Source organism: Phalaenopsis equestris, unplaced genomic scaffold, assembly GCF_001263595.1.
Source record: "Phalaenopsis equestris unplaced genomic scaffold, ASM126359v1 Scaffold223152, whole genome shotgun sequence".
Lineage (NCBI taxonomy): Eukaryota > Viridiplantae > Streptophyta > Magnoliopsida > Asparagales > Orchidaceae > Phalaenopsis > Phalaenopsis equestris.
Genome location: NW_018241283.1, coordinates 85,486 through 100,962, shown reverse-complemented (window position 1 = coordinate 100,962; position 15,477 = coordinate 85,486). Strand labels below are relative to the sequence as shown.

At 33.8% G+C, this 15,477-nt stretch overlaps 1 protein-coding gene across 1 annotated transcript in view; it reads right to left on the bottom strand.

The window, feature by feature from the left end:
• Positions 1–1,385: 1,385 nt before the first annotated feature.
• LOC110037663 (cyclin-D3-2-like) overlaps positions 1,386–15,477 on the bottom strand; it is a gene marked incomplete at its 5' end in the record, with an annotated part of 79,872 nt that continues 65,780 nt past the window's right edge. The window contains 3 exons of the mRNA XM_020742360.1: positions 1,386–2,067; positions 2,155–2,288; positions 2,363–3,089. Coding sequence (XP_020598019.1) covers positions 1,753–2,067; positions 2,155–2,288; positions 2,363–3,089 — 1,176 coding nt within the window. The remainder of the gene's footprint in view (positions 2,068–2,154; positions 2,289–2,362; positions 3,090–15,477) is intronic.

Sequence of the window (15,477 nt, the reverse complement as noted above, 5' to 3'; positions counted from 1 at the left end):
TCTATCATTAGCCACGGTACAAGTGATGTGGCTTAAGTGCAATAGTAGATTTCAACTACTGCTAGGCACACAAACAATCATTTTCTGTGAAAATACATCTTCAATTGCTCTAGCAAATAATCCCATATTTCATGCTCGTACCAAGCCTATTGAAGTTGATCACCATCATTCATCAGAGATAAAATTACAACCAAAATAATTACATTACAGCACAACCACTCAAGGCTGCATTGCAGATATATTCATTAAAGCCTTATGCTCCGCTATTTTTCTAAATCTTTGGAACAAACCTACAGTACAACCTTTGGATGCTAAGCTTGAGGGGCCCTAATGAACCAAACGAGGCTACAAGAAGACGGGAAAGCGAATTATATAACCAATCAAAGGTTGTGATAGTTCTACACAGATTCTCCTCTAACTGGTGCATACATTTATCTAGTCTTTCAATATCTTAATAGCAGTGATGTTTTATTCTTGAGCCTTCAATTCATAGGTGATAGATTGGAAGAGAGAGAGAAAGAGAGAATTTGTCAGTTTTTTTTTTTCGCTTTAAGGTGAGAGCCAAGAGATAAAATTACACAAGAAATAAATATCCGACTTACGAAATAGTGCCATATATAGACTTCATAAAAATCTGATAAAATATTTATCTCTTTAATTATACTAAATGGAAATAAGATTTATTTATTCGGGGGTGGATATGCATAAAGCTTTGTCATTTTCAAATAAACTGGCAAATTCTGTTGAGTAGGGTTGTAATTCTCTAAATGAGCATGCCTATTTAGTATATTGGCAAATCTGATAAACGCATAAAAATGAGCCACTTTTAATCGTTTGGATTGACTCAAGCTAGACAAGCAGTCTAAAACATACAAACATTTCCGTTATCATAATTAATAACTTTCATAATTTCTGATCAAATAACTTGATATTGTTTAAAGATTAATTTATTTGACATGATTTAAAGAATAATCAAATAAGCCCGATGTTTACAGTGGGTTGAGCCTGAATCTAAATTGGTAAGGGATAAAATTGAGTGCTATGTATGCAAATCTTGACTTGATTGTGGCCTTGTGTAATTTTATCTATACAACTCAAAAACTTTTTTTGAGAAATAATACAAAGACTTTCATATTTATGATACTAAAAAATTTGATTATAAATAATAATTATTTTTACTTCGAAATTATTTTGAACAAATTTAGTTTTAAAAACAAAAAACTTAAATTCAGATTCTCTTAATTGAAAAACCGTTAAACCAACGTTTTAATTAATATTAATTAAAAAAAACAAATAAAGTTATTACTACACATTATTTTTTTTTTTAGCATCTCGAAATATAAAATTATTTTAAAAATACAAAGCAATCACCAATGGATGCAAATTAGAAAGCAGCGGCTCGAGCAGAGAATATAAGTCAAATAAATATAAGCTCTCAAATTTACTCTTAATTCACGAACAGCACTATCCGTATCTGTTCTCTCTCTCTCTTATTTTCATTCAGACGTATACAACTCCATATGATAGAAAGCATTAACTATCTGCAACTACAGAAGATTTGAAGTTATACACGCATTCATGATTAAGAAAACAGAAACCGCATTGATGATTTCAGAAAGCAGGAGGCAGCTCTATTACACTAATCGTCCATCTCTGCGACATTTAGTTTCTCTACTGTTTAAAGCTTCCTAATGTGATCTCTTTCTCTTAACGAGCAGAATGTTTCTAAGTATGGACAAAAGCTTCTAAAGCTCAGGCGAGGAGGACTCCATGCTCAATCACAAGCTCCTTGTTTTCTCCATTATCTGTGATTTGTTTTGTGTTCATTTTCTTGAATGGAGGCAGCCCTGGGAAAGAAGATGACAATGACTCACCGCAGCTGGATGAGTTCTCGGACTTGAAGCAAGAACCGACCACACAATTTGGGCTTCCAGGAGAAGAGTAAGAGCAAACTGAATCACAATGGTTGTGATAAAAATCCTTCCTTTTAATCCCGGCGCCATGGCCAAAGCAATCGCCGTTGACACAGAGACCAAGAATGAGCTGGCAGGCGCCAGCTACTCTTTCCTGAAGATGAGCTCGACTAGCTTAAGAAAAAGGGAAAACAATATGATAACAATAGAGGGGAGGGAAGAGAAATGGCATGGGTCAAACCTTTGAAACGTTAAGCAGATCGAGAGGACTATCCATCACCGGCAAAGAGCTGGAAATATCCCCCGGCAGCCTCACCGCGTACACCAGCGCTGCCGCTGCCCAAACCGATGGTGGATACCGAACCCATCCCAAATCTTCGCACCAAAATCCAAGTTTTAGATTACTGATACATAAAACAAAACAAAAAGGCCAAATCTGTTCTACCCACCAGCGATAACAGCCAACAAAGTGGCCTCGCAGCGACGAAAGACCTCCTGCAAGCGGCCGGATGCAGCTGGAATCTTGTGCAGGAGACGGTGGACGAGGGAGAGAGGAGTAACGGGATTCATTCTCCACCCAAGCGTGGACAGCAGGAGGAGCTCCATTCTTCGTATCGTCCGGTTCTCGAACACGTAACCCATTTCCTCGCCAGCCGCCGCAGATGGTACTTGCAAATCAAGAAGCAGGGGAACTCGTGTCTCCTCAACTTTCGCCGCAAGAGAAAGGCAGGCCACTGCGGCAAGCCGCCCCATCCATGGCTTGTCTTCTTGTAACCTTAAACCGCCGCCTCCGGCGGCAAGAAAGCAGCGGTCTAGGTAGTTGACAGCGAGGAGTACCGTCTGAACAGAAAACCCATGTTGAACGCTAGTTCTTGCCACCCATTGAACGGCATTACTCCTCGCCGGAATGAGGTAGGTGTCACAGGCAGCGACTGAGAGTTCTGGGTGGGTTTCCATCTCGTTGGCAAGGAGAGAAGAGAGCGCTTCCGTCCACCCCTCATCATCCTCATCTTCTTCTTTATCCTCTGCTTCGTTGAATGCAAGAAACTGCTCAGTTTCTTCTTCCTCAAAATGATCTTCCTGGCAGAAGAGAGGGTCAAACAGAGAAGAGAAAGACATTATCTTTCTGCTTCGCTTCTTCTTCCTCGTCCTCACTGGCGAAGCGAGCTCATGCTTCTAATCTCTTTGAGGATCCGTGTTTTGGTTGTCTCACATCTAGACTCCGGCGATAGCTTTTAGCTCTGAGTCTGGTTTTGATGTCTTTTCAGCTTCGGCGAGGACGGCCTCGGGTGGGAGGGAGCGAGGAGGCTCTTGCCCGTTCTGCAGAGAGGGTAAAGAGGGAAAGGGGCGGGGGTTTTAATTGGCCGCTGCCGCTTTGTCCTTTAACTTTCCCAAATTTCCTCCTTTATTTTTTTACTTTTTCTATTATGCGGAAAAGTTGATGTTTACCGTTCATCCTTTGTTTTTATTATTGTTTACTGATGGTTACTGTCCTTTTAAGACTTCTGTCAACTGCCCATCGCTTGTGAGTTGTAGGCCCGTCCTAATTCTTAGATGTTAATAAATGTTTGGTCTAGTTGCTATGATTAAATTATTTTAATCCTACTAATTTTATAAATGACATATGATAGTGAGATTATATATATATAAAAATAAGATTGTGATATTATATATATATATATATATATATATATATATATATATATATGATTATGAGATTATTTCAACAAGCTTTATGTCATTGTTAATACCATAGAAGTAAACCCATGGAGTCTAAATTTTATGTTTTTTATGTAAATAATTCTATTTTATTTTTTTGATATATTTTTGTTTGGTTAAAAAGCCTTTAAAATATTCATAAGGCCAAAATAATCCCTAATTAAAATAAGATGGATAATATCTTAAATTTATGCAAACATTCAATCATTTTAAAAATTGAATCACTCTGTTATCTCTTCTAAGCGTTTTCTATAATAACCTCCTTCCTCGATCAAGTAGAGAGCCAGTTCTCTTGGCTTTATTGCATATTCTCACTTTCAATCACACTAAAAGAGATCACCTCATGTCATTCATCTCACTATAGTAAATAGATAAGGCAGGATTTACCAAGTTTTTAATTTCAGTTATAACACATTCGCCATGCCGCCCAACATTAATCCTCTAGTGTCATCTCATGCTTTCCATTGAATGAATGTCTAGCTTGATTACTATGTTAAAGGATGATGTCAAACACTATGTTAAAACACCATGCGAGAAGACGATTTTTGAAAGTGAGATTTGATATAGAAGTTCATTATAGATTAGAAAAAAATTTGAACTAGCAATATGTGATTTGAATTAGGTTTCAAAAACTATTAATTTTAATCTTATTCAAACTTATTTTGAATTTTGTAAGCTTATGATTCAAATTGAAGATAAAAGGTGGATCAAGACCTTGTCTAATCCTATTGTCTAAACATTTAGTTGAAAAGTTATGTTCGAACCTTGTTTCGAAAAGATTCTAAGTTTTGATTCGTAGGGTTGAACCATGCAATACCATATAATTTGATATTTTACCCATATCATAACGTGGTTCAAAAAATTTTTGAAATCCTATGAAAGGATTCAACTTAGTTCAAATCGATAGCTTAAACTTATAATTATTCCATTTGCCTTTTTATGAATATTAATGTCAAATTTTAGCATCTTTAGAAAGTTGAGTAATAGTGGCCGATTCACTTATATAGTTGTGGTATAATAAAGAAAGTTACAAACAATGTAAAATTTTTTTGCCCTTTACATGTAACTTCTAGAGCCTTGACTCATTAAGTACTTGTAAATAATAAATGTTACTTTGTTAATTTTAATGGTAAAGATAATAATACAGAATTTTTTTTTTGAATTTGCATTAATAATTGGATTGGATTTTTTAGAATCATTTAATGTTCATAAGCGTGCATATGATAAATTGTTATTTATTTAAATGCTAACACAATTTTAAGAATACAAATCCTGAGAATATTTTTATTTTTTGCAATGATCTATGAATATTTGAAAGTTATGGTTGTATTTTGTCATTGATGGATTGATATTGAGTTGAGATGAGAATAGCATTGCTTTTTAGAGATGTTATCAAAGTTGGTCAAAGAAGAGTTATTATCTTATTTGTTTGTTTTTTTCAAATCACATAAAATATTTTGTTTTCTACTTATATTGTTGTACATTATTTCATAGCATAATGGATCTTTTTATGCTTTCATATTTGGGTAATAATTATGACCCCTGACAAATGCTTCGACGCTCAGGTGGATTACGCAAGTGCACGGTCAAAGTAGTATCTGATTTTCTTGAGTCTAGATTATCGATCCCATAGAGAAATGGGGTGAACTAATTTAGTAAAAATTTCTAGCTTACTTAATTCGTCCTCAGTTTGGAGTTTAAAGAAACTTAAGTTATGTTATCAGTCCCTACTATAATGCAAACAAGTTTAAATTATACTCCTATGGGATTTCTGATTCTACCGCATGCCAAGTGTTAAAGCTACCCTTCCTTACAGTGATAGTAGTGGAGTGTAGAAAATGAGAAAGAAAATGCAAAATTAAAATGTGGCTAGTGACAAATAGAAGCATTTATCATCTTTACTTTCTCCCGAGTGCATAAAAAAGTTTGGTTAAAGTGGCATTAATTCCTTAAGTCCCACTTTGAACCCAATCACGATTATATATCTATGCATTTGCATCTCCCTATAGCATGCTTTTGCTTCATATCCTATAGTTCAACGTGATCTTTCTAGTTATTCATGTCATTGATCTCCCGAGTCATTAATAGTTCATAATAGATTTTAACAAACCATGTGGCTAGAATGATAGGTGAATAAAAATTGGAAGGAAAATTGTCACAGTAAAAGGTAAAAAGCAATTTAAAATCATTTCCACATTTCTACACATCCTACTACATTACTAAAAGGAAAAGGCAGAGGAGATTACTCATAACACATAGACAAAGCACCACAAGATTTCAATGAAACAAAGAGAATCGACATACTAAAAGTGTTTAGAAAAAAATACAAGACTTAAACACAGTAGTAATTTTCTCACTCCCTCAATACCGCCTTGAGAATTCTCCACAAATGCCCTTGTTGCTTTCCTGTAAACTCTCATCACTTTAACACTTAGATACTCACCAATTCCCTACTCTAGAGTTGCTCTCTCTAGCCTAGATCACACCTTCCAGTCTCACAAACAGTGGAACTGAAACTCTCTAAAGACTCCCTCTCAAAACTCTCCAAGGCTATCTTAAAGAACTCAAAAAGACTCTTCTCCCCCCTCCTTCCCAATGTCTTCAAATCTTCTTATATAGCCATTAATATCTTCTGTTTAAAATGCTTCTGGTCTACCCAAATGACACTTTGAATAGGTGGATTGAACAACTGCAACTGCATAGAATTCAGTTCTGGAGCTTAAGCACCCGACTCTTATGGCGCCAAGGCCTTGGCCTTCACACCCGAGGCTTTAGCGCCTAGTGGTTGGAGCTTAAATGTTGAACTCTCAGTTTCTCAGATTGAGCCTGACGCCTAAGCGCCCTAAATGTCTGGCGCCAAATTCCCAGCCCACTCTGTAAGCTTTTTCTCCATTTCTACTCCTTTTCATTCCAAGTATTTTCCAACTAGCTCCACTCTTAATACTTGTTATACTTACAAGAAAAATATTAAAATATCTTTCTTTAAAGTGTAATTTCATCCAAAAATATGCGCAAAAAATAAATGAATTCATGCAATTTTTTTACGCTTTAAAATCCCTAAACTCAAAGGTTACTTGTCCTCAAGTAATGTTAGAGTTAAAATATCAAAGTAACTTAATGTGAGGGAGTGGGTTTCATTAAAAATATCAACAAATTTTCCTCAAGAAATTCATAGTGTATATTTAAGTTAAATTTATTAAATAAGCCTAGTCCTAGAGTATAAGAAACTTTCATTCAACCAAGAAAACATGAATTCTTATTTAATTTAAAAAAGTAATTAATACTTTTTAGTTATAGTATCTTAGATGATAGAAAAGAAAGAATTTAATTTCTCTATTTAAAAAGAGTTACTAGCGCAACACAAATACAAGCAATTTAGGAAGGAATTAAGGCTTCAACTCCAAATATGGATTAGTGAAACCAACTTTTGATAAGACTTCTCCTCAAGCTTCTTCTTCTTCAATAATTTCATCCTTTCTCTTTATTTTTATTTTCTTTTTCTTCTTCTTTTTTTCTACTTGTTTTAAGTTGTATATTTTAATCCCTAGCATAACTTAGGGAGGCTTACTATATTTGAATGCCCATTATAATAATTTTGAATTCCACTATTACCTTCTTAAAGTGAAAACTACCACAATCCTTCACTTTGTAAACTTATGAAAAATTAATAAAAACTGTTCAAAAATAAAGATTTAATAGAGACTCAATTCTTAATAATTATATATCTAAGAAAATCTAATTTCATAAATAAAAGTCATTTCAGAAATAAATAATCTATTAATTCTTTCTACTTATTAAATTACAAGTTATCTTAACTATAGTCTAGTTTTATTTACCTTAAATTTAAAATAAATTGACTATGTTTTTTCCTTTCTTAAAAATTGTAGTAATTTTAAATTAACTCAACATTCCTCAAATTTAAAAGTATAACATTTTAAATATATGTTATTGAGAACAAATAACTTTAAGCTTCTAAAATAACTTTTCTTCCCCTACCCCACCCAAACTTAATTTTTATCATATGTTAGGATAGGAAGAATGAATGTAAGCAAGGAAAATTTTCACAAGCATACTTTGTACATCATGTGTCTATCGTAGAATTATCAATTTTAAGCACAATACACATATATGAAATAAGAATTATATCAAAGCCAACAAGCGTGAAATAAAACTACAAAAAAAAAAGTCTAAATATCTCCACAGATCTATAGAAATGAGCTCACAATAACAAAACATAAACCGAGATAGAGAGTAAAACAGAAATAGTAACAAATAACCAAAGAAAATACACCACAACCATCGACATAACAATAAGAAAACTTAAAAAAAAATCAATCCTCCTCCTCCTCATCAACATCATCATCGCCGGCTTCTTACTCGTTAGATTCCTCATCCTATGAATCCTATCCCATTGGCTGACTCTGCTCGTATAGCTGGTACGGAGGATAAGTTGGGAACTCCACTGAGTTGTCCCCATAAATCCACTAGTTCCTCTGGTACATTTCTAACAGAGAAGCATGGGCACTGGCATAAAAATCAAATTGGCACTTATTTTACCAATCAGGATATGTCATACTATTAGAAAGATAAAAAATTGAAGCTTGAATGGAGGATATGCCTTCCTTTATAATCTTCATCCTAACTGACATAGAGGCCATACTAGTGGAGGGTCGAGTCTGTGAATAGGAAGATGATGGCTGCTAGGGGAAGGCAGAGAAGAACTTGCTTTTGGCTCAAATATGGTGTGCTTATTATATCACATCACATTGGCTTTAGAAATGGGCTTCAAAGCATGAATCAACTGCTTCCACCTCTTCAAAGTGACACCTGATTGTTGACAAGGAGAAAAAAATAGTGGAAGAGTGTCCAAATCTAAAGTAGATCCTCGCTTTGTAGCATTAAAAATAGAGTAATAAATCAAAGCTCCCAATATCAATGGACTTCATGGTTTCAATGCAGAAATTGAGAGCAACTCTCTCACATGTCATCTCACTCAGATTAGTTGAAGGTAGGATCTTGGCAGAAATAAAATAATGCCAAACCTAAGAAAGTACGTTAAGTTTCGATGAAGAAAAAATAATGTTATGGTCCTTCATCACCTTCCAAGTCCCTCTCCCACTAGTTAAGAAATTGATGTTTTTATTGAGATCAGTATCAGAAGGGATCAAATTAGAGTAGTAACTCTCTGGGATATCTCACAATGAAAACAAAGCACTGTTGCATGAAGGGGAGATAGCTACTCGCTTCTCCCTCACATATATAGAATATGCAGAACCCTCACGGAGGTTGGCATAAAATTCTTGAACTCCAGGAACTATAGCTACACAAGTAGTGTAGCAGAAAGCCTCCCATGTTCAGCTTACAATCATACTCTCCACCGCTCCTCCGGGTCTAAGAAATTCTCATTGAACAATCAACTTCTTCAGCACCAGATGATCATTGTAACGCTCCTGAGCTTTGTAGCTTACAAATTTTATTTTTGTTAAATGAAAAACTACCTTTGCTGCCTTTAGCCTTAAGAGCCATGAATGAGTAGAGATGATGCAGTAAGATAGAAATGAGGTAGAAAGTGATTGTGGATGCACACAATATGAACATTATGGGGCTAAATCAAGCACTCCCCAAGAAATCTCTAAATCACAAAAAAATTCTACAAATTCTTGGATGAAGAAGAAAAAACAAAATTTAAAAGGTGAAATTTATCTTATTTAGATGATCTCTACACTCTAAGGCTTCACACATCAAATTTAAATAAAGGATATGGGAAGCCTTAAGTATCATCTCTCTATCTTCGAAGGAGAGCTGGGGAGGAGGAGCCTAGAAAATGACCTAGATTGGGCAAATTTAGGTGATTTATTACTCAGGTAAGAGTTGAACATAAGTGTCGCAATAATGGCACCAAAGCCTTTCTCCTTCTATCTAAGACCTTGGCGCCCTAATAGTTTGACGCCTAGTCACCAATATGATTTTTTAACCTTTTTATTCAGAGCCACTAACTCAGATGTGAAAGCCTTGAATTTAGTCTCGGTCATATAATTTGAAATATTTGCTCCTCCCCAAGTCTTAAAGCACACTAAACTTGTTCAAACACAAAATTCTACATTGGTGATAAATGAGGGTTACTCATCCCTCTTCTCATCACATCTCCATTGTCTAACACCTAATTTCCAATAGGATCTCCTTCAATTGACTAACGGGTGCTTTACATATAATTGTAAGGATAACCTTCTAGACTAAGTAATATATATATATTGTTATGATTGGCTAATGTATTGTGAGTCTTAAGTGCCACCTTGCCCAATAAAATATGTGTCTATATTAGTTCAACAAAAAGAAGCATCCTCTAGCCCCCTCTCATCGTTGGTCAGTTGAATCATTAAAACTAAAAACTAGGTCATAAATAGGAAGTAAGGAAGTGAGATGGACCCGTTTTATGGCTAAATTCAACATGACTCTAGAAAAGGCTATGCTCGATTGAGAACTAGGGTATAGATGATAACATTATTCCTACTACATCTAACAATCTTAATAAAGTCTAGTCACAATAAGAAGACTATCTCACATCACAAAATTTTAATTAAAACACACAATAAGAAGACTCCTATTCAATTCAACTACTCACCCTCCAACGAATGGCCAGACAAAATGCATGAACCGTGTTTTGGGCAATCACACCTAATATGTTGTGAGCAAGAACATTCAACAGTGAAACTTTAATTTGCCTCAGATTAAGCTTGCTTGCAACGACGAATCGTAGCCCTTTTGAAGTGGTTATGGGAAAATCTTCTCCCCTAGAGTTGGTTCCTATCCTTAAGCATAGCACTAATGTTGATACTAGAGTCAAGGATATTCAATAATTGCATGAGCAAATATAGAAAGAGATTAATAAGCAAAATACCAGGTATCAAAGACAGCCTAATAAATCTCATAAGCCAATGATTTTTTAGGGATACTATTTGGCAGGAGTATAGTTTAAAAAAGGTAAGGATTCCCAATTGAGTCATTTAGAAAGCTTAAGCCCAAAACTAATGGTCCGTTTGGAATCAAGTTAATTAATGATAAGACGTCCTATCGTTTGACGGTCCTATCGTTTGAGTGCTGAAGTGTAGATGTCAGCCCTCAAGTGAGGGGAACGTAGGTAATCCTCGCAGCCTAGCTGTAGATTCAGTAACCAAGCATAGGATTAGTCAACGTTTTTATGCCTGGACCAAAGAGAAAAGAAAATGTATGCTTCTATTTGGCACAATCCAAATTTAACTGATTCACTTTAATTTCTTGACAAGGAGAAGGATGTTTTCTTATATATTGAATATCACAAATTAAACCTTACTTTCTATCATTAGTTATTTATTTTTTATCCAAATTATCTACTTATTTCAATTGCCTATTAGTGACAGCTAAGCAAATTGAACGTCGTAGTTATAGTTGAAGTATTACTTTTTATTAAGCCTTAGTCCGTAGTACTCTATTACTCCCTATGGGATCGATAGCTAGGACTCCATCCTCCATTAGAGCCCTGTATTACTCGAGCGATACGTATACTTGAGTTGATAAGTATGACTTTACCATTATTGAATATTTTATATATACATCTTTATTAAATCTATAATCGTTGTCAAGCTTTTGGTGCAGTTGCCGAGGAATTAAATCTTCTAGCAGCAATATGAAATACTTGTATTTTTAGGCATATATAAAGTCACTATAAAGTCACTGGCACCGTTGCCTGGGAGTAAACAAGAATCATAATTAGAGTAACGAACAAATTAGGACTATTAGAAAATTTTTACTTAGGACTATTAGAAAATAGGACTATTAGAAAATTTTTACTAGAATTACAACTTATTTTCATATTTAGTTAACTATTTTTCTGTGTACTAATTTCAATTGTATGCGTAAATTTGGACCTAAAAATCTTATACCCTGCGATTTGGAATTAGAACACACTATTAGAAAAATTAGAAAACTAAGAAGAGAACCTAGAAATTCTAACACAATGAAAAACAATGTAAACAATCAAGGAATATAAAACGAACACCAACCTAGACCTCTACAAGATTATGCAAATCCTACAGCAGATCAAATTCACTTATTTATCCAAAATCCTCATGTAGCTGCTAATTCATTTGAGGTTAAACCTACTATTATCAAAATGGTACAAAACAATCAATTCGAATGTATACCAAATGAAGATCGTAATTTACACATCGCTAGTTTTTTAGAACTTTGTGCTACCATTAAATGTGACAGAGTTTCGAACAATACTATTAGACTTAGACTTTTTCCTTTTCCACTTAGGGATAAGGCTAAGATGTGGTAAAATTCATTAGCACCAGGATCTATTAGAACTTGGGGAGAACTTTCATAACATTTCTATCCAAATATTTCCCTCCATCAAAAACTGCTAAACTTAAAAATGACATAACATCATTTTGTCAGATTGATGGAGAGTCGATATATGAAGCTTGAGAGAGATTTAAAGATCTTCTTAAAATGCGCCCTCATCATTCGTTACCAATTTGGTTGATAATTCAAACTTTTTATAATGGATTAGTGGGATCATTAGTGATTAGTGGGATCACTTAGATCGATTATAGATGTTGCTGCTGGTGGTTCTTTAATGTCAAAACCTTTTGATGAGGCTTTTTCGTTAATAGAAGAGATGACTATCAACAATTTTCAATGGCCCTCTAAAAGGTAAATTCTAAAAGAGTAGCTAGTATCCATGATTTTGATGCAATATCTATGTTAGCTTCTCAGATTGCTGCAATATCCAAGAAATTAGATCATTATGGAATGAATTATTTTCCATCACCTACTATGATGGAAGGTAATTCATCGAGAATATTTGTGGATGTTCAACCTTCGTATGAGACTTTAGATGCTATTAATAATAGACCCAACAACCCTTATTCAAACTATTTTAACCAAGGTTGGAAGAATCATCCAAATTTTAATTGGAATAGCAATTCTTCTACAAATCAACAATGGGTGAACAACCCAGTGAACCCATTAGGAAAGTCATCCAACCAAGGAAATGTTAATTATAGACCTTCTTATTCTCCAGAATTTAACAGTAACACTCAAATTAAGGAAAAGAAGTTGTTTATGGAAGAGATGATATTAAACATGGGTCAACAATTATAGAATCAAGGAAATCAATTACAAATTCAAGGAAATTAGTTACAAAATCAAGGAACTGCTATTAAGAATATTGAAAATCAATTAGGGCATATCGCTACTGCGCTTAGTAGCTGAACATTAGGAACTTTTTCTAGTACTTTGGAACCAAATCCTAAAGATCAAGGAAAAGAACAAATAAAAGCAATACAACTATGAAGTGGAAAAGAATTGGAAACAAGAGTGCAGAAATAAATGGAAACTAAAAAAGAGAAAGTGGATACGGAAAAAAAGGATCATGAATACCCATATTTAGAATATCCACTTACACTAATGAAAATTACTGTAGAGAAACCTCCACCACCGTTTCCTCAAAGATTGAAACAACACAAACAAAATAAACAATTTTCCAAGTTGTTAGAAATTCTTAAGAAATTAACGGTAAATATTCCCTTCGTAAAAGCTTTAGAGAAAATGCCCAATTATGTGAAATTTATGAAAGATATTTTGAACAAGAAAAGGAAGTTCACTGATAATGAAACGGTTGCAATTAGCGAAGAGTGTAGTACAATTATTCAGAAAAAGTTTCCTAAAAAATTAAAAGATCCAGGTAGTTTCACTATACCGTGTGACATCGGTGAAAAATTTTATGGAAGAGCTTTATGTGATTTGGGAGCCAGCATTAATCTTATGCCTCTATCAATCTTCAAAAGATTAGGATTAGGAGAAGTCTCACCTACTTCTGTAACTCTTCAGTTAGCGAATCGTTCAGTTACTTATCCTAAGGGAGTTATAGAAGATGTATTAGTAAGAGTTGATAAATTTATCTTTCCTCATTGCAAAATCTATGAAATACCCTGCTGTTGAAAGAGATAATGAATGTTTTCACATGGAAATTAGTGAACATCTAATGAATGAGCATTTTAAAGAACATTTTGAAAAGAAAGAATAATTTGAAGATAGTGATGAAGTTATTTTGGATGAAATAGAAAATAAAAATTAGATTATGTTCAAGAAAGATTTGAGATGCTGGATAAAACAAGAAATGTTAATAAGAATCTTTTTCCGTCAATCATAAAACCACCTGAACTTAAATAAAACCACCTGAACTTACCTGAACTTAAGTTGAAAATATTTCCTAACCACTTGAAGTATGTGTTTCTAGGAAACTCATCTACACTACATGTTATTATATCTTCAGAATTAAATGATTTGCAAGAGAAAATAATTTTGGATACATTAAAAAGATATGAGAAAGCTTTTGGTTGGACCTTAGTTGATATTAAGGGAATCTGTCCTTCGATTTGTATGCATAGAATTATACTAGATGAACAATATAAACCAAGAGTTGATTCACAAATGAGATTAGACCCAATGATGAAAGAAGTAGTTAAAAAAGAAATTTTGAAATGGTTGGACACTGGAATTATATACCCTATTTCACATAGTGCTTGGGTAAGTCCAATTCATTGTGTTCCTAAGAATGGAGGAGTGACTGTTGAAGCAAAAGAGAATAATGAATTAATACATATCAGACAAGTTACTGGGTGTCGTATTTGCATTAATTATAGAAAATTGAACACTGCCACTAGGAAAGATCACTTCTCTTGACCATTTTTAGACCAAATAGTAGATAGACTTGTTGGGCACAAATATTTTTATTTTTTATCATCAAATTCCTATTGCTCCTAAGGATCAAGAAAAGACAACATTTACTAGTCCTTTTAGAACTTTTGCTTTTCAAAGATTGCCTTTCGGATTATGTAATGCACCTGTAACATTCCAGAGATGTATGATGTCTATACTTAGTAAGTTAATTGATGATGGATTGGAAGCATTTATGGATGATTTCTCTGTATTTGGAACATCATTTGACTAATGCTTAAATTATCTTGAAAAAGTTTTGGAGCTATGCCAAAAAACAAATTTAGTTCCAAATTGGGAGAAATGTCAATTTATGGTTGCAGGAGGAATTGTGTTAGGGCATAAAATTACTTGAATGGTATGGAAGCAGCCCTGCAAAAATTTAAGTTATATCTAAATTAACACCTCCTACTAATGTAAGAGAGGTTAGGAGTTTTCTTAGACATGTTGGTTTTTACAGGCATTTTATTAAAGATTTTTCAAAAATTACTAAATCTCTATGCCAACTTTTAGAAAAGGACAAGAAATTTGAATTTACTAAAAACTGTTTAAATGCCTTTGAGTTATTAAAAGAAAAACTAATCACAGACCCTATTATAGTTTCACCTAACTTGGAGAAACCATTTGAACTGATGTGTGATGCTGATGATTGTGCTATTGGAGCTATTCTTGGACAAAGATATGAAAATTTTCTTTAAGTTATATACTACGCTAGGACAACTCTTAATGATGCACAAATTAATTATATTGTAACGAAAAAAAAGTTACTGGCTATTGTGTACGCTTTAGACAAATTTCTTATTTAATTGGAGTTAAATGTGTTGTGCATACTGATCACTCTGCTATTAAATATCTGATACAAAAGAAAGATGTCAAACCAAGGTTAATTAGATGGATACTTTTAATGCAAGAATTTGATCTTGTGGTTATTGATAGAAATGGAACTGATAATTAAATTGCTGATCCTTTGTCGAGATTAGAAAATCATGAATTATCTGGCACCAATAATGAAATTATAGACAGTTCTCCGGATGAACAACTTTATAATATTAATTAGTGGATTAATTCATGGTATGCTGATATT